The sequence below is a fragment of the Falco biarmicus genome, chromosome 4, assembly GCF_023638135.1.
Source record: "Falco biarmicus isolate bFalBia1 chromosome 4, bFalBia1.pri, whole genome shotgun sequence".
Classification (NCBI taxonomy): domain Eukaryota; kingdom Metazoa; phylum Chordata; class Aves; order Falconiformes; family Falconidae; genus Falco; species Falco biarmicus.
In genome coordinates this window covers 55,357,394-55,376,327 of record NC_079291.1, presented here as the reverse complement: position 1 = coordinate 55,376,327, position 18,934 = coordinate 55,357,394, and the positions used below count along the sequence as shown (strand labels likewise).

The 18,934-nt window shown below is 43.0% G+C and overlaps 1 protein-coding gene across 2 annotated transcripts; it reads left to right on the top strand.

The window, feature by feature from the left end:
• The first annotated feature begins 1,661 nt into the window (after nucleotides 1–1,661).
• NUB1 (negative regulator of ubiquitin like proteins 1) lies at nucleotides 1,662–17,632 on the top strand. 2 transcript variants are annotated; one of them, XM_056335756.1, is made up of 15 exons: nucleotides 1,662–1,680; nucleotides 4,855–4,972; nucleotides 5,058–5,219; nucleotides 6,905–6,963; nucleotides 7,529–7,599; nucleotides 8,462–8,644; nucleotides 10,195–10,283; nucleotides 11,675–11,781; nucleotides 12,643–12,829; nucleotides 13,174–13,281; nucleotides 13,449–13,601; nucleotides 14,554–14,700; nucleotides 14,980–15,078; nucleotides 15,828–16,020; nucleotides 16,948–17,632. In XM_056335756.1, the coding sequence occupies exons 2-15, from the start codon at nucleotides 4,856–4,858 to the stop codon at nucleotides 17,109–17,111; spliced, it is 1,839 nt and encodes a 612-aa protein (XP_056191731.1). In that variant the 5' UTR covers nucleotides 1,662–1,680; nucleotide 4,855; the 3' UTR covers nucleotides 17,112–17,632. The 2 variants fall into 2 exon arrangements, with proteins under 2 accessions (XP_056191731.1, XP_056191730.1); XM_056335755.1 differs by lacking the exon at nucleotides 1,662–1,680 and adding an exon at nucleotides 1,753–1,931.
• The last annotated feature ends 1,302 nt before the right edge of the window (nucleotides 17,633–18,934 follow it).

The following is an 18,934-nucleotide window of genomic DNA, read 5'->3' as shown; positions in this document are numbered from 1 at the left end:
TAAGGAAAATGTTTTACCTAAGGACAGTCTTGCAGGCCCATGCATTCCGGAATAAATAATACTCCAGTGCAATAATTTCAGTCACACATCAGAGCACTCAGAATAAAATCCTTTTGCTGCTGGGACAGCTGGTCACATGAAAGAATTCATCCACATGAGATAATTATTTCTGGTGTAACCCACTAAAAGAACACTTAGGTCTTTTACAGGCACAAAAACATTCCAGAGACAACTGCCCACCTTTTGAGGGCCTCGTATACAAACACAACATCGAGCAGCCTACCCTGCACAGCAAAATCCCTATGCAGCCTTGCACCCTACACCCACTCTAGGATGTTACAGAGACTCGAAGTAACACTCCAGCACCACCTCAGCTTGAGGTGGTGTTTGGAACCATAGAATCATTTAGATTGGGAATGATTTAGGATCATCAAGTCCAGCCATTAACTTAGGACTGCCAAGTCCATTTGTAAACCATGTCCCTAAGAACCACATCTATGTGTTTTTTGAACACTTCCAGGGATGGCCATTCCACCACCTACCTGGGCAGCCTGTTCCAATGTTTGACAACCCTTTCAGGGATTTTTCCTAAAATCCAATCTAAATCTCCTCTGGTGTAACTTAAGGCTGTTTCCTCTTGTTTTGTCACTGAAAGGAAAGCCTCCTTTCAGGTGGTTGTAGGGAGCGATAAGGTCCCCCCTGAGCCTCCTCCTCTCCAGGCTAAACCCCCCCAGTTCCCCCAGCCGCCCCCCACCAGCCTTGTGCCCCAGCCCCTGCCCGGCTCTGGACACGCTCCAGCCCCTCAATGTCTTTCTTATAGTGAAGGGCCCAAAATGGAACACTGGATTCAGGGTGCAGCCTCACCAGTAACAAATACAGGGGGATGATGACTTCCACGCTGGACACTCTATTTCTGATACAGGCCAGGATGCTGTTGGGCGTTTTGGCCAGCCGGGCACACTGCTGGCTCATGTTCAGATGGCTGTCAACCAGCACACACACCACTTACTCTTCCAGCCACGTGTCTGAACCCAAGTTGGCTTTTAACAGCCTCATAACCAGGCAAGAACCCACCGACCACCACTGAAGGGGAAATACAAGCTTCCACAAAAAAAGCACACCTCATTAAACACTGCTACCCTCAAAGAGCAAGGCTGGTGTGGGGGAGTGGTAATCATCATATATCGACCCTTCCTAGCACCTTCTAAAGCAGCTTGGCCTTTTGAGAAACACTCCTTCTTAGTACAGACAGGAATTTCAGCCTTTTCCCTCACAAATGGGGAGGCTGCAGCTGACGGGTGGCTGCAGTGTGCTCAGCCTCCTCCATGCCCCAACACCTTCCGGAAGGGACAGCCCCTCAGGTAGCCAAGGGCCTTGGGGACACCCCCCCACCCCCACTTAAGGAAGAGCAACCCAGGCTAGGCAGTACAGCGACAGCAGCCCCTACCGCTGCGGCACGTTAAACCAACAAACACCACTCCTCCGAGTGAGGGCAGGACGCTAAGATGGCGGCTAGAGCGTGGCTTCAACCACGTGACGAGTTCCCGCCTCGCTCCCGTTCCCCTGGCCCTTCCGCGCTGCCGTAGGGGGCCCGCACACGCCGGGGTGACGCACGCGGAAGCCCCACCCCTCGCGCCTACCCCGCCCTCGGAAGGCGAGCGGCGGCCGGCGGGCGCGCAGGTAAGCGCGTGACAACGCCGCGGGGGCGGGGCCTGGGGGCGGGGCCAGGTGCAGGCCCCGCCCGCCCTCCCTCCCCCATCTCCCCCGGCCGTTGGTCGGGCCTGCGGTGCCGCCCCAGCTGCTCCCGGCTCCTCGCCTGAGGGAGGGGGCCAGCGCCGCGAGCTCAGGGTTGGGGGAGCAGCTGCGTGAGGGCTCCGAGCTCCTCCCGAGAGCGCCGGGGCCTGAGGCCTGGCCTCCGCCGCGGGGCGCAGGTGGGTGCCCGAGGGCCGGGGCGGCTGGAGCCCGGGGAGCGCCCCTCCGCCCGGCCCTTCTCGCTGCCAGCTGGGCCCGGCCGCCCGTCGGGAGCGGGGGCTCGTACTTCAGCAACGCTCCCGCCACGGGAGGCGACCGCTGGGGCTCCCTGCCGGCTCCCCGGCCGCCTGCTTTGGCGGCGGCCCTGTGGCCGTGCCTAAAATCCCCTGGTGACACGGTGACTTGGCGCCAGCGTGCTCGGGGGGAGGCTGGCTGTCCGCTTGGGGGGCCTGGGGGCACCCGGGCCCGCCCGCTGAGCTGGCGGGGGCTTTGCAGATGCTGCTGCTTCGCTCTCCTGCCTGGCCCTTGGCCATGGAGGGGTGTGTGTATCCTGGGTGTGCCAGGTGGCTTCCCTCCTTATGGGCTGGAAAAACGAATGCATACCGCTCTGTTAGTAAACCTTTCTGAGAATCGTGTGTTCCTTCCAACAAAAACAGGGCCTGTGAACGTTATTTCTGTAATCGGTTTCTTTTGTGTCACATGTAAGGCGAACTGGCTTTAGAGGATGATATTTTAGTTATAAATTTTCAATCTTGCATTCAAAATGGCCCTTGGGAAATACCCCTGATTGTTTACTTAGTTTTGAGAAAGTCCCTTTAAACGCTTACTGAAAGTGAAAGCGTGGCAGGAGCACTTGCCGTGTTGGCTGATGGAAAATTGTCATGAATGTTTTTGCTAAGGATTCTTGTGCAGTTTACTTATGGTAAAATAGGAACTTATCATAAATACTAGAAGTGTTACATATACAATGAGAGCCTTTGTGTTTGTGAAAGTAAATTTTTTTTTTTTTTAAATTATTTTCAATAGGGGGCTGGGAAAAATAAGTTTTATTGGAGACTCCAGTGGTGTTTTCTGGTTTAATAGCATAGTAAGAAATCACAGACTTATAAAACTATAAAATAGTATTGATAAAAAGATGAATGTTCGGTTTATAAATGCCACTTATATATACAATTCCTAGTCTTAAGTGTAGGTTGTAATTTTAGACTTTATCTGGGTGCCCTAAAGCCACTGATATCTTTTTTGTTTCTTAAGTTAATGTTAAGTAGAATTACAGCTGTAAAATTGTTCTTCAGCATAACCTAAAAGTGGGGAAATTATGATTACAGCTTGTTCATGAGAATTGCCTGGCATGTTTTGGAAAAGGGGGAAAGCTGCATTAATAAGTTGAACTCAGTCTTTTGAAAACTGAGCATGTTTGTGGATTTCAGCTTTGTAAATTCCATGGTAAACTAATAACAACAATAATATCATCCCAGCCAGAAAAAGAATGTGTGGTTGTCTCCTGGTTTGGACAGATGCTATGCAAATTATAGCAATCAAACTGGAAGGATTGTTAAACCATCCTCTTGCTCAGTTAATCCTTCTGACTCCTTTACAAGAGACTATTGTCTGCAGCTTTCAAAGATTCTTTGTAGCTCACTGAAGCAGGGGTTGAGGTAAGGTTAACCAGTAAACTTGCCCACATCGGATGTTTGCCTGCATTTTTTTGCTCTCAAATAGTCTGTTTCTGACCAAGGAACAGTCTTCGGAACTGGAAGAGTGGATAGAAATGTGTGATTCTTCTTTTCTGTCCCCTTTTCTCTTGAGAGCTATGTGTTAATAAACAAGAATGAGAAAAGGAAACAATTCTGAAAGGAAAGTGAAACTGATTAATCAAATTTCAATGCCAGCCTTAGTGCATGTATGTCAACATTTTAAATGCCTTTCAGTATAAATCAAAGGACATCTTCCATATAACTCCTAGAGCCAAGAGCCGCAATCTCCCATGCTTTAACATGCACATAGATATTTTTTTGTTTGTTTGTGGTATCTTCTGTTGAGATCACTGCACCCACCTTTCCTTGCCCTCTGTGTGCCCTCCCAGTTTCTTGGGGTTTTTTTCAGGGACATGCTGATTCACTCACAGAGGTTACTGCTTTTTCTGAGCTGAATGAGAATAACTTGTGGTGATGAATTCAGCCTGAACTCTTCAGCTGTGAGCCAGGGAGCTGCCCTGTCTCACTGTCATCTTCTCCCAAGTGACAACGAGTACTTTATTGCCTGGTGCAGACTTATAGCACATTTCATCTCAGATCTCAGCCTCTTGCACTTTATGTTGCTTGTGCCCTGTGTGCCCGTTCTAGCTTTGCAGTGGGAAGAGTGTCTCTTGGACTATGAAAAGTGGCACCCTGACATTCCATCTTCGTGAAACCAGAATTTTATGATACTATTAAACTTGTTTGAAAAATTGTTGAGATTGGGGAGGGGAGGTGTAGATCATTGTCTGCTCTTTGCACTCCAGCTGATCTTGCTTTGCTGGAGGGCTGGGAACTTTACCTTATGGTCTTGTCATGGTGGAGCTTGTGGTTCTGAGATATTTCCTCCCGACACTTCTGTCCCCCAAAGATAGCAATAATTCATGTTCAGCTGTCCACTGGTGTAGAAAGGCTGTTAAAGTAGGAAAGTGAGAGAAGCAGGAAGGCAGAGTTACAACAAGGGCAGGTTTTGGGGCAGAGGGGGCCAGATTGAGCAGCCCTGTCCAGAGCAGGAAAGAAAAATTGACTCTTGAGATTCTGGTGAATTGGCACCTTATGCAATTCTGGATCTTATGAAGGGTTAGGAAGAGGTTTCGTTTGTCTTGAAATGGCAGGGGGCTTCTGAGTTATCATTACTCCAATCCAGGTTTCACCCCCTTTTCATCCTTTTTTCCAGTTTTTTTGTAATAGTTTGGATTCAGGTTCCCCTCCCCACTAAAATGGAATGCATTCTATACTCAGCTTTTTTTTCAGAATTCCGAAATGTCACTTAGAATTTTCAAAGAAGTAGAATGTCTTAGTACAGGAAAGCTGTATTAAAAGATTGTCTTCCTTTTCTCTTCCAATTATACTTCTGTTTTAAAAGAATGGCACAAAAGAAGTATTTAATAGCCAAACTGACGAGCTGCTTAAGAGAGGACAAAATTCAGCTATGGAAACCACCATATACAAATGAAAAAAAAGAAGCTGGTAAAGAGATGAAGGTAAATATTCTCTTGAGTTGTTGTCATGCATCTTCCATGTCATACTGCTTGTGCATTTTTCCAGTTTTTCTTGCTGTTTTCGTAGGAGCTTGTACAAAAATACTCATCCAAGCTGAATATCAATGAGAATGATACAGAGAATATGCTTGAAGAAATACGGTGTAAAGCAATTGAGCGTGGAACAGGAAATGAAAATTTTAAAGTGACTGGGATTGCGAGACTTGATATATATCTGCCTCGTAAAAAGGTAAGTGACACTGCAGAAGAGTCAAGATAAGTAACTTGACTTTGGCCTGCTGGGTTCTAGGTATGTATTTAATGCAAATATTTTCACTTCTTCAGCTTTTTTGGGTGTATCATATGAGAGATATGTGTCATCTTAGGCCATGTATGGCTGATGACATTGAAAAGGAACTCCTTTAGCTTTTAACCATGGCATGTGGCAATGTTCTTACAGTGATGACATTATCCTCTTGTAACTATTCCAGCCCAGGCAGCTAACTTAAAATAAAGCTTACTTTATAATAGGTACGTTCAGTGTTTGAACTTGGAAATGAGAAGCAGTATTTTCTATTGTGATGGTACTCATCTATGGTCTTCCAAGTTAAGCTCCTAAAAGCTTCACAAAGATGGAATTGAATTAAGTCTTACCCTTTTAAAGCCATGCTTCAACCTCTATTTCCAAGCAAAAAGTATGCTAGAATAGTGACGTGAACCTAGCTAAACCAGTGTCAGACTGGTCACCATACCAAATTCTCTGGCTCCATCTACCCTAGACATCTAAACACAGGTTGGGGACAGGCTAGCCACTGATGGACATCCATACTGTCAAGCTGTTAGCATCAGCTGTGACGCATTTTAGCCTGGGCCAGCCAGTATCTTGCCAGGCAATGCCCAGGCACAGTGTGAGGGCTGACATGGGCCAGGGACCCGTCCCAAATGGCACTTCAGATACAGCTGCTCTGCCTTGCAAGTTGAGAGGATTCAGCAATACAGATGTGAAGTGTGCTGTGCAGGTTGGTTACAGGACAGAAAGCAAGACCTTGATTAGGTTCTTACTAACACAAAGGCTCTTAACTGGGAATATTTTCCCCTTAAAAGCAGTCTCTAGCAAACACAACTGTCTCCAGTCACTTCCCAGTTTTGGTCTTGTACAGGAGCAGCATCTTCCCTGGTGCTGTATGTCTTTATCCACTCTGAGAACAGTGAAAGAACTTTATTTAGGGGCACTTAGAAGCCATAGTCATCAGCAACAGAAGTAAATGTTCACTTTGGAAAAGGGCAGTGGTTTGGTGTCTTTTTCTGAAGATTTTTGATGGTAACCTATGCTTCAGAAGGATTTTTTTTTTTTAAGTGAATACTTGCAAAAACACAACACAATCATAATTGTTCTCTCTCCTGTAGTAAAAAGTAATTACCAGGGCAAGTGATGGGCTAAAGGGTAGAGGGTGTTAAGTGATTGCCATGCAGTTAAAACAAATAGTTTCATAATTCTTCTTTATAATGCTACTGGGCATAGGGGAATTAAACTGGAATTTTTAATTAATTATCTAATTTGAGACCAGAGACACTAATAGGAGTTAATCATAATTTAGCCAGTCACAGGTGAGTGCCATGATTACAAAGCAGAGTTAAGACTGGAAGTGCATAATTAAATTAGTCAGTTGAAATTGTTTGGTTCTGAATTTAGATTTACCTAATTCTGGATCTTCTGCTGTTATAATGTCTATTTTTAGCACAATATAGCAAGTGCAAGACTCCCTATCTGGAAATTACTAATATGTATGCCCAACCATAACTCTGTTAACTTGATTATTATTTGAAAAAGAAAATGTAGTTGTTGTAAAACAATTAATTAAGAAAATGTCCAGAGTATCTGATATGCTTTTTTCCTCCCCTCCTCCTTTCTGCCACCCATTATAATTACTACAGAGCAGAAAAATCCCACTGGAAACTAACCTGTTCATCACAGGCAAGGAGCTCAGATCACAGTAAGTGTAATTTCCCTTGGTGCTTCTGTAATAAGATAGCATGCTGCCATACAGTACAAAAAAAAAAAAAAAAAAAAAAAAAAGACAGAGCACTGTTTGCTTTAAGCTTTTTCTTGGCATGTATGTCTGAATAGGATGTCCCATACTGTCCCTCTAGGACAGTTCTTCATGTCAGAAGCTGTGGCTTACCAGACAGAAAACAGGAAAGTTGCAACTGTGGATGAAGACAGTTCTCTGTAAATCCCCAGCAAGTAGTGATCAGTGTTCCCAGTCTGTAACTAGGCAGGTCTTCTGAACAGTGAACATTATCTTCTCTTCCTCTTGTCTTTTCAAGCCTAATAAAATCAGATTATTTTCTGTTCTGTTTTTTCCCCCTCTGTATCCAAAATTCTCCCTATATGGTATACAAAACTTTCTGATGATATCTTACTTCTAGCAGCCTTTTATGGCAGAAGTTTTAAGCTAGTTATGAACATAATAATTCTTAAATTTTATTGCTGTTCTAACAGAAATATTGTATAGCCTCGCACGTTTATATTCATGGATGAAATAATTTATTTCACAGGATAGCACAGGAACATGCATTAAAAGAAAATGTTATCAAAATAATCATAAATAAGAAGCAGCTTGACCTGGGTATGTATCTCTAGTTGAGTATACTTTTATGGTAATTTTCTAGTTTACTGATTCTCAAAAGAAAAATTACTTGCAACTCTGTTAATTTCAGAAATCCCTAAGGAATAGTGATTATATTCTGCTAGGTTCTGCTCTACAGGAACTGTAGCAAATTATAATCAAAATTCTTAGGTAGAATTAGAGCAATTATAGGAATCATGTAATAAATGTTGAGAATCCATTGTTCGAGATTTAAAATGCTGAAAATGCATATTTAAGAGAAACCCTCAAAAAACATATTGTACAATTATGATTTAAGCACATTAAAAAACTTTTTGTAACGCTTTATACACATTCAACTTGTCAGACATGTGGGAGGTGATGGCAACAGCTTTCTCTTTGTTAATGGCCTGAGCATCTGACATACTTATTTCCCTTAGAATGTGTAAGAAATAGAGCCATGGAATTGACAATAGGAACTGAAATTCAAATCCCAGTTCCTCTGTCCTGTTACTATTGTGGTGTGTGATCCTGGACTGTTATTCCAGTGTGTGCCTGAAGGTCAATTAACTGAAATGGAAACAATCCTGTTTTTTGAATGTTTTGAAAAAAGTAAGCAAAGAAAACTACCAGTCATTTCAAAAGCACTTTTTAAGATGTAAGTCTGATGCTAATTTCTGAGTTTCTGCTGAACATGTCAGTAATTGGCAGGGGTCTTGACTGAGTGAGTCTTGAGTACTGTAGTTCTTCCATACAGTACAAGGCTGTTCAGGTTGTTTTGTTTGTGGGTGCTGGTTCCCCCCACAATGGCAGTACAATATAAAATGGTCTCTTTTTCACAAGTAGAAAATTTGGATTGTATTCATCGTGCTCTATTCTGCAGGCAAAACCCTTGAAGACCAGGGTGTGACACACAATGCAAAAGTGATGGTACTTCAGCTGGAACAGAGCGATGAGGAAACAAAAAGAAGAGTTCAGGAAGAAGAACTTCAATGCAAGAAAGAAAAGGAAATAAATGAAAAGATGCAAAGAACTAAAAAGGGTTTGGAAATTCTAGCAGAAAGAGGTAAAGGGGGATTGTTGGCAGGGGTTTGGGGGGTAGCGGGAGATGGGTTTTCATTAATTCTTGTGCATCAAAAATTATCTTGTCAGCGGACTTTCAATGTAAGAAGAGTGCTGGTACTATGGCTGGATTTCAGCTTATACTTTTGTAGGTTTCTGCCTACTTGTCAACTTAAAATCCAGTTTTCTAGAACTGCCTTTCCTACTGTAACCCTTCTTACACAACTGGAGTGCTAGAAAACATTTGGCACTTTTGAGAAGGATATAATACGAATTAATCATTATTTAATTAGCACTTTACAGTTAAGGGACTGATGACTCTTGAGAACAGGCTTTAAATTCATTGTAGACATAAGCACAGTGGAATAATGTTTTATAAGTAATTAAACACTTTTTTTGTAGTTTACCTCAGATATTGCTGTGCGTAACCATGGTTTCATTGTGCAGAACAGCTCACTCGTCATTCTGATCTGTAACGTGGCTGTTCTGTTTTCATTGTATTTGATGTTGATTGCTGGCAACTGTGGATTAAGTTAAAGGGATATAGTCAATTTAACAGTAATAATTTTCAAAATGAGGTTGTGTTTGTCAATTGCATTGCTAGGTGGTGAGTTTAAATCCCTTCACTATTCTGTTTCAAAAATCCACAAACAAGAAACTGAAACTGAGTATGTAACAGATTCCTGCCAAATGAAAAAATACCTGAACAAAGCTTCTTTTAACAGTCAGTGACAGCCTGTTTCTTAATGGAATATCAGTTTTTTGAACAAATGAAAGAAGTGATTCCTTTCATGGACTTAAGGGGTGATTTCCAGCCCTTGAATCCTGTATAGGACCTCTTTAAGATATTTACCAACAGTCAGTTACAGCACAGAGCCAGCATACCCAGTAGAACCCATACTGGGCTTACAGGCTGAAGGGTCTTTGTGAAGCGTAGGAAAGATTTAACAACCTTTTGTTTCATCTGAGAAAAATTGCAGGGCAGAAGCTTTTAATCCCAGCAAATTCCTGCTTAACTGCCTTTTGTTTACAAGAAAAGCATCCTTTCATTGTAAATCAGACGGAAGTGAAAACAAAATTGATAGTTTGGGTGTAAGCATTAAAGAAGTGGCAGAAGAAAAACACAGAGATGTATTTTTATATTTTTTCCAAGTTATCAGCTGTGCTCAGTTGTGGTTTTTTATATTCTATCCTTTATTTGATAAATAATTTCAAGTGTTGTACCATGTAACATGTAGGTATTTTGTCTTCTGCAAAAAAATCTTTGATTTGTGTAGCTTTTGATGTTCTGTCTAAAATTCTGGACGTACAAGGGTTTTTTTTGTAGCGACCTTTCTTAAAACGTTCTTCATGCTTGTTTGATCAGGGCCATTGTTAGTTGGTATGTCAAAAAAACCCACTCATGCAGCCTTTATATGTAATTCTGGGGTTTTTTGTTGTTGTTTGTTTGCTTTTTTGTTTAACAATGTACTTAGTGACATGCTCTTATGACAGCAGAGTTACTCTGTTGAAGGTGGTACTTAAAAATTTAAATTGCTTTTTCTTATATTTCAGAGGAATACTTGGATGCAGATTCTGTTCCATACCTAGATATAGCTAATCAAACTGGAAGGTCAATCGAGATTCCCCCTCAGGCTAAAAAAGTAGGTAAAAGTATCTTACAAAGCTATTAAGATGACTTTTTAAAGCCTGATTTGTGAAGCGCTTCAAATACGGGATTGAATTACAGTCAGACTTTTTTGGGATGTAACCTGGGTCCACTAGGTGTTTGCTTAATAGAAATAATTTTGAAATAAAATTGAAGTAGAACTCTAAAATAGGGAAAACTTCAGTCATCTGGAGACAGACCTCTGATTGCTGATATAATTGCAGGTCTAATCTTGAACAGAGCCCTGTGAGGTCCATATCTTATTTTTGTGGTTTAAGATGGGCTTTAATTTCGTTACATCCTAGCACCTATCTTAAATTCATGTCACACTAGGGCACCCAGAAAATAACTTGTTAGGCCTTAGTTTCAGTTGGAAACTTGACGAGTCTCTGTCAGACTCTTTTAAAATAGTTTTGAGATCTTTTGCACTGTGACCCTGGTTTGTTCACTATTCAAGAAAGTTGCACATTCTCAACTGAAAATAGCTTTGACTGGGTGCAAGCATTGAATGATAGTAGAAATGACGTACCTGATGTTGGCCACTGCAGTGGAAGAATAGTGGTAGATGCCATCTTTTAAGATTGCTGGTTTTTCTAAAGATAAAAATCTTTACAAATACTTGAAATTACCCAGTAATTAAAAAAATATACCGGGAGGAAATGAGCAGACCACAACATGTGTTAACTGCTGCTCTAGCCTCTTCTGAGGCATACTGGTTTTTTCTGCATCATCTGGAGCTTCTGGATGATTGGAATAACAACTGTCCAGTCTCACAATGTATGCTGTTCTGATGAAGTGCTGAAAGTAGCAATTCACCTAAAGAGTTAAAGCATCAAATGTTCAAGTGCACAAGACTTCATCAGTATTGAACATGGGTAAGAGGAAATATTGCAGGTTGTTTCTACCCAGAAATATTATTTACATTTTTATTTGTCATACTGCAGGAACTTGAGTGTTTTCCGGCCACATTCAAAATTTAATTTTCAGTTCTGAGGTTTTGCAGGCAGTGAATTGTTAGGTTTTACAAGGTAGTTGTAATAGCAAAGCAAAACAGATTTGATGCTGTTAGGAAGTGTAGTACCCAGAAAATGCTTAGCTTTTTATCGCTTATCATTGAAAATCTGTCTGGGATTGCATTCTTAAAAAAAAATTTGGTGCGATGTTTCATGTGTTGATAACATTCATTGCTTTTAATTAGACAATATCTAACATTAGCAGATGGGAGAAAAGCATGAAGCGATGTGAAGTAGTACTGCTCTTACAGAACTGATGCAATGGTATTTTTCTAGGAAGAACAAAGGCTGTAATGGATTACCTAGATGCTTCTGTTTAGTTATATAAGTGATCTGGGGAGGAGACAAAAAAAATCTCAATCTGTTTTTCTAGGCCCTTGTGCTGGCAATGGGTTATCATGAGAAGGGCAGAGCATTAATGAAGAAGAAAGAATATGAAATAGCCCTGCCGTATTTGTTGGATGCTGATAAACACTTCTGGTAAGAAGCTTTTGAGTCCTTGTGTCTCTGTTGCCTTTACTGTCAGCCAAATTCAGGAACAGCATCAGCTCTACCTGTGCCTGTTGCCCAGGGTTGCTTCACACCCCTTTGCAGATGGGAAACAGTATACAAAGGCTCTGATGTGCAGTGGCAGGTGGCTTTGTGTGGAACACCTGAAACAGATACTGCCACTGGGCAACTTAATCTTTCATATCAATGTAAACAGAAACTGTCAGTATTCACATACTAGGCTATAAATTGCACTAGCTTGAGAGACGGTTATGGTTATGCGTTCACAATTGCTCCTGTGGGCTAATAATTTCTTGTAAAAGGTGGAGCAGATAGCTGAGGTCAGTAACCATACCAGGGTTTCTGCAAGTAAACTAGTTTCCTGTTAGCAGTCAGAGCCCTGAATAGCTTTTTTTGAGATCCCCAGAAGTAATATTGTCCCCAGTGTGCTGCTTATGTGTGTGTATGTGCAAGGAGACTGGCACAGGACTCGGTATGTTCACATGCACTAAGGAAGACAGTTTCTCTGCCCTCCCAAAGATTGCACAAGGTTTAATTCCATTCTACTTTTAAAGAGATGCTGCCTTAAGTAGTCATCACAACTCAGTTTGTTGCTGTAATTCTTTGAGATGGAACGTTAGCGTTAGCATCCTGCGTATTGGTGAATGTGATGGGAGGTCAGTGCTTTATGAAAGTTCCGCTGACATCAGTTTGCTATCACAGCTATGAAGTGTGTGCTTTCTCAAATGTGATTGTGCACACTTCTAGCATGTTGTTTCATTGGGGTTAAAAAGCCAGGGGAATAAACAACCCCCTCGCAGAAAAAAACGAAGTAATTGTTTTATTTTCCAGTGAGTGTAGCACGGAACTGCTGAATACTGTTGATAATTATGCTGTACTGCAGCTGGATATAGTGTGGTGTTACTTCCGCCTGGAGCAGCTGGACTGCCTGGATGATGCAGAGAAAAAGCTGTCCACAGCACACAGATGCTTCCAGAGGTGCTATGGGGAAAACCATGAAAGACTTATTGATATCAAGGTATGCTGGTTTTGATTTAATTAGGATTTTTATCCTATGTGTATTCAGTTATTACAAGATTGACTTTCGGAAGTTTCAAGTTTTCTTATGTCTCCTTAGCCTGTCATCTAGTTGCGTAACTGTCAGCACAGTGAAAGCATTGGACCTGACAAAAAGGTCATGGCAAACATGCACATTTATATGCAGAGACATCATCAGTGGTTTAGATGTGATACTTTGTCTGCACACTGTGTCACATATTGCCGATTATGTCTTCGTTAAATGTGTAATATTGATAATGAATTTATATTCTGCTATATGCTTCTCCCCCTGTGCTCCCCCCTCTTGTTTAAACAATTCTTTAGGGAAGCTATGGTCGTGAGAAGGTTTTATTTCTACGGCTTTACCTCCTTCAAGGGATAGGACACTATCACAGCGGCAGAGAAAAGGAGGCTGCTGAATATATTCAGAAGGTAAGACACCATTAGGTAAAATTTCTGAGTTGTTCACACTGGCTCCTGTGTTTGGGCTCTGTCTTGTACCTGTTCTCTGCTTACTCTAGAAAAATGGGGAGATAGGTTGGTTTGTTTGTATCTTAGAAACAGTTTAAGTAGTATCATCTTGTTCTTTCTGTACACAGGCATCTTGTTTATATGAAGAGCTGTCCATAGATCCCGATAAAGTTGATCGCCTGTCACTGCTGGGATTCTCCGAACAGGAAGCTCGCCTTGCCCTGCGAGCGTGCCATGGGAACGTGGAGCATGCTGCCAACCTTATCACCAACAGGAGAGAGGTATGGTGCAGTGAAAGTATTAAATCAAGGATCGTATTAGTTGGAGTGTCCATAAGGTCATGTTTTGTGTGACTGGAGCAACATGGTACTAAATTAAGAACTTTGATTATCCTACTTTGGCACAGTTAGTGTAACTGACAGTTTGACATCTGTTGCCACAAGTTTGAAACCAAAAGTTCACGCGACGAGGGAAGCTCTGTCCCAAAACAGATGGGATGAGAGTGCCAAAGACCTGTGGTTGTACCACAGAGGCACATAGGAAGACTTTGCATTGGTGTTTACTACTCAGCACTGCTCTGTATGGGAATAAAAACACCATGATCAAGCCTGTCACTCCTGGGCTTGGCTGGTCTGAAAGACAAGCAGCTGCACAATGAAGTGCTCTGAGGGTAACCATCAAGTTACACTGTATTATGGCTCTTGGCTCGGAAGATTCGGGGTGGGGAGGAGAATTTTTTTTGTGCTAAAGTGAAATGAAGACAATGTTTTCCACATCTGAAGTACCTGAAGTGGTGTTTGGTAAGCTGAGGTGGCACATCTAGACTTCAGACAGTGAAATGTGGATGGAAAAGTCAAATGGCTGAGAGAAGGCCTGAACAGAACTCCTTGGCTACATGCCCAGTTCTGACTGTATGTCCTTGGCAAGTCTTGTCTACAGCCCATCTGCCAAACAAGTTTGTCACTTACCACACAGGGCCCATAATAGCTGTGATAGCATAAGATCCAATCTGCAGAGCGGAAGTATGGCAGCAGTGCTAGCTCATGGAAATGCGACTTTATTTAGTAACGAGTGTCTGGCAGCACAGTCTGTATTTAAAAAAAGACAAAATCCCTTTTCCTCAAGAGATTCAAACTCAACTCTAAGAAATAAATCCAAGAAATCCTATATGCACAGGGAAAGGCTGAAGCGTTCCCATGCACAGGGAGCTTTGTAATGGCTGTGTTCTTGCAGGAAAAGGCACAGATAAGGAGGGAGGAGAGAGCTAAAAGGCGGCAGCGACTGGAAGACATAAATACCTTGAAAAGTATGGGCTATTCAGAGAGAGCTGCTCAAGTAGCTCTTCATAATACGCAAGGAAACCTGGACCAAGCCTTTAAGGTAAGTTATTTTCAGGAATAGTGCTTTTGTACAAAAATCTTGTTTGCTTTTTTATTTATTGTTTAGCAGATTCTTATTTTCTGTAGTCAGTATTTGTTAGTTCATAGCTACCTTTTCTGAGCCGTAACAACTGAGCTTCCACTTCCTGATCTGATGAATCAGGTATCACTTGAGTTGGCTGAGGTTTGCTTGTATCAGCTCTTGGGCTAAATACGTACCCATGCTGAGGACTGTTAAGTTTTTGTTGGTCTGTTCTGATCCCCCTCTGTTTTATTTTAGTTTATTCTGGACAATCCTGAGTTACTGTTGGAAGATGATGATGATGACAATCCTGTGGCCACGGACCGGTTTCAGGTTTCCCAGGAAAGTATTGATCAGGTAAGCTAGACCATTTGCTTTCTTAGGAGTTGATTGTCTTATTTCTGAATTACGTCTTCAAACACACCAGATCTTCGTTAAGCAGAGCTGTACAAATAGTCTTTGACCCATGTCACTCAAGCTGTCGCACTTCCACTGCCTGGCATCTGCTCTCCACGGTGAAGTCACGCTCAGGCTAAAATGTAATTTGTGTGTACATCCTGCCCATTACACCAACCTGTCATGCACGGATGCAGAGGGAAGTATGCACAGTGTAACGCTCTATCCAAAAAAAGACAGCAAATGAGAAATTTATTCAAGTGTCTAAACACTGCAGCGCACAAAGGAGCGAGTTGGACTGTGTCTTTCTCATCACAGGCTGTCTGGAAAGCTCCTCAGTAGTTAGTGTGGCTATGTAATAATGTCATATAGGCAAGAAAACTATATTGCCTAGAAAAAGTAGCACATGCACCCTCCTGATATGCTGGAGTGCTTTGAAGTTTCCTTTTGAAAAAACAGAAAAAGCATTGGTCTGATACCAAACAAGAGGCTCTTGATTATGTTCAACGTCCCCATTCCTTTAATAGGTCACTGCCCTGTTGTTAACTGTTCCAGTAAACCAGAGTCAGTGTCCTGGAATTCCTGGCATGCAGTGCTTTCCTCTGCAAGAGGAATGACTGCAGATGCAGAGTCAGATTCCTGTCAGACCTGATGCTGGGTGAGCTTGGATTTCTCCAGGTTTATCTTTATTTTCTTTTCCACTCCTGCAGCTGATGTATATGGGTTTCAGCCGTGAGTCAGCAGAGCAAGCTTTAAAGGTCTTCAAAGGCAACATCCACTTAGCTTCCCAAACCCTTGCTCATTATGGGGGAGTTCTTCCTGCTTCACTGCAGCTGTCTCCAGAAGGGTCCAGTCCATCAGAAGAATCAGCGTCATCAAAAGACTCGCCTACAGAGTCTGCAGGTAAGAACGCTGCATACAGCAGGCAGAGGAGAGGGAAGGGGGAGGGCTGTTCTGGCTTTTGTAGGAAATGATTAAGCGACTTCTGCTTACATACTGGTAGAGGGCCCCCAGTAATGCCCCTCGCTGTTTATATTAGTAACATAGTTACAGGCAAGGCATGGTTACCTCGGGTAAGCTGTCGCCCCAGCAGGCGGTGACAGCCATATATGGGACCGTAAGGGGGATGTACCGGCCATAAGCAGCGTGCCCGACAGATGCAGCCCAGAAGCGAGGGTAACTTCAGCGGTGTTCCGGGAAGGGCTAAGGAAATGGCCCCTGAGCGGGCTGTGGCTTTGGCAGTCAAGACTGGAGGCGTTGGATGCCTGCATCTCCCCTTCCCCAGCGAGGAACGCGTGGCCCCCTCTAGCCCACAAGTGTTCTAGCTTCTCCCATCTAACTGTACTTGCTCACACCAGTTCTCTTTAAAAACCAGCCGGCCTCTCCCTGCCAGTACTCTGCAGGAGAGCAAGTACGAAGTTGCTGGAGCATGTTGCCTGGACCTGCCACTGACAGCGATGAGATTTTGGCTTGCTAGTATCTGGGTTCTGACTGGTGGGGAGTTTATTCCAGATCTGTGCTGTATGGTCAGGTGATTTGACCACATACTCCTTCCTCGTGTCACTTGTGTGATAGAACCGTAATGGAGACTTGCCCTTGAGCAAAGAGACTTCCATGTACTTTCACTCTCTTCTGTTGTTTGTCAGAGCTGTAGTGGTCCCTGTTGCACAACTGAAGAGGAGAAAATGGCCATCCTGCAGTACCTTTTGCAGAGCCATTTTAAGAGGTTGTTTTAGAGTATGAGACTTGCAGAGCAGTCATGCTGGTAAAATAAGGAAAGCACCAACTTCTTCCAGAACTTAATTCACTGCTACTTCTTTTTATTGCAAGGTTCTTCTAGTTCACCAACAGATGAAGACATGGAGACTGATGCAGTCAATGAAATCCTAGAGGATATTCCTGAACATGAAGAGGATTATCTGGATTTAACGCTGGAGGAAGAGGAACAGATCATTCATGAATACTTATCCTATATACAAGTACCACAGCATTAAATCCCATTACATCTACTTCACTTATACGTATTTACCTTGACGAAATTGAGTTTGGATTATAAATGCACCTTCAGCTTATCTCTTACTAAATGCCTTGAATTCAGTTAAACTATAGGTGGAACACTTAATTCCTGCTTATTTATAAATCTGCTTAAAGCCTACATTTGTGATACATTGTAATTTATTGTCATAGCAGAAAAATAGAAACATTTATTTTCAGAAGAAAATTTAATAGAACTAAAGTATATTTTTATTGTGAAATAAGTTAATTCACTTAGTATTCAAGTAAAGAAGCATTTCTATACCATTTTAAAATACCAGCTTTAAAAAAAAAAAGGTGAATTTGTAAATCAGAGACCTAGCTCATGAGGTTATAGAGGTATTGACTTTCAAGCTGTTCTCCTTTTCTTCTGAGAGATTTCTAAGAGACATTTGTGTGTCTGTCGTGCATGGATTTGTACTGTGCTCTGCTTGTCACCCTGCAGGTGTTACACAGGCAATAAAGATAACTGTGTGCTGCTGCTACTTGTGGTAAGTTTTCTGCGCTTTGGTTTTAAAAACCGGTGGGAACTACCTGTCAGGGCCAGGGCCTGTCAGACCCCAGTGACCCACCTGGCGGTATGTCCTTTTATAACTAAATAACCAGTTCCCCCCAGCAGCTTCTTAACCTCTTGCAGGTGCCTGGCTCAAGGGGGATGGATTTCACAGGGACTAGGTGATTGTCTTTAATCGGCTGTTGAACCAAACCTGGTTCAGGCGCTGTCTCGGTAATTGCACCCCGCCTCGGCATTCTGGAGGAGTGTTTGGGGTTGTGTGTCTGGTACGACACCCCATTTTCTGCCGTGTCAGCACTCCTCGGGGAACAGAAGTTCCCCTGCTTGGCAGCCTGCCTCTAGCGTTGTTCTTTGCTTCCATAACGGCGCTGTGACGGCAGAGGGAGCCCGAGCGCCGCCTGGGCCGGGCGCCGCGCACAAGGCGGCGGGCAGCGCTCGGCAGCCCCCACACAGCAGCTGCAGGAGCGCGGCCCTTCCCTCCGGTGGCAGTTTGTCCTTACCCAGCACCTACCCCTGAGGAAGCGAGGGCCTGAACTTCTGCTGGGGCAAACATGACACCGGAGGAAGCTGAGCTTTGGCCTGCAAAACAACCGCTCGGTTCCAGCAGATGGACTTAATAGGCTCCAGTAATGGATTTTTTTTTTTTCCTGGCTACCCTAGCCAAAGACAGCAAAAAGCAGGGAGTGATTACACTGTTAAGGAATTATTTGTATTTCATACTTCTGTATCAAGGCAAGTGCTATAAAAATTGAGTAGTTTTGTATCTCCTCCCAGAAAGCTGAAGTGTTTCTAAAGCCAGAACTACAAGCTTTAGGGGGGGAAAAAAACCAGGCCCAGCAATCATTATATCCCATTTCTCTGCAGGCAGGCACTAAGGAACCACTGGAGAAAAGGCAGGGAAAAACCGGAATATACAAAAGAAATGTAGGAAGCGATAGATGTAGTTTTAACTACAGTAGGTGGGAAAGCACAAAATGATTCCTTCGTTTAGCCAGAGGGGTTCCCAGACGTACAGGCATTTCCCTACGCTAGGCCCTGGGCAGGCAGTGGCAGCAGTGCTGGGCTGTACAGGCGGTGTTTCTCCTCCTTTGAAGTGGCTTCCATAGCAAACTGGCAGTGACAACTTAAGAAGTTAAGGTTTGTCCTTGGGGAATTTAAAATTAGCATCGTAACATGCAGTGCTTGTCAGAGGAGCCGTTCCTCGGTGATGTAATTCTGCCAGCACTGCCTCTGACTGAGTGTGCAGTTTTAAGTCATCGGCAGGGCGGG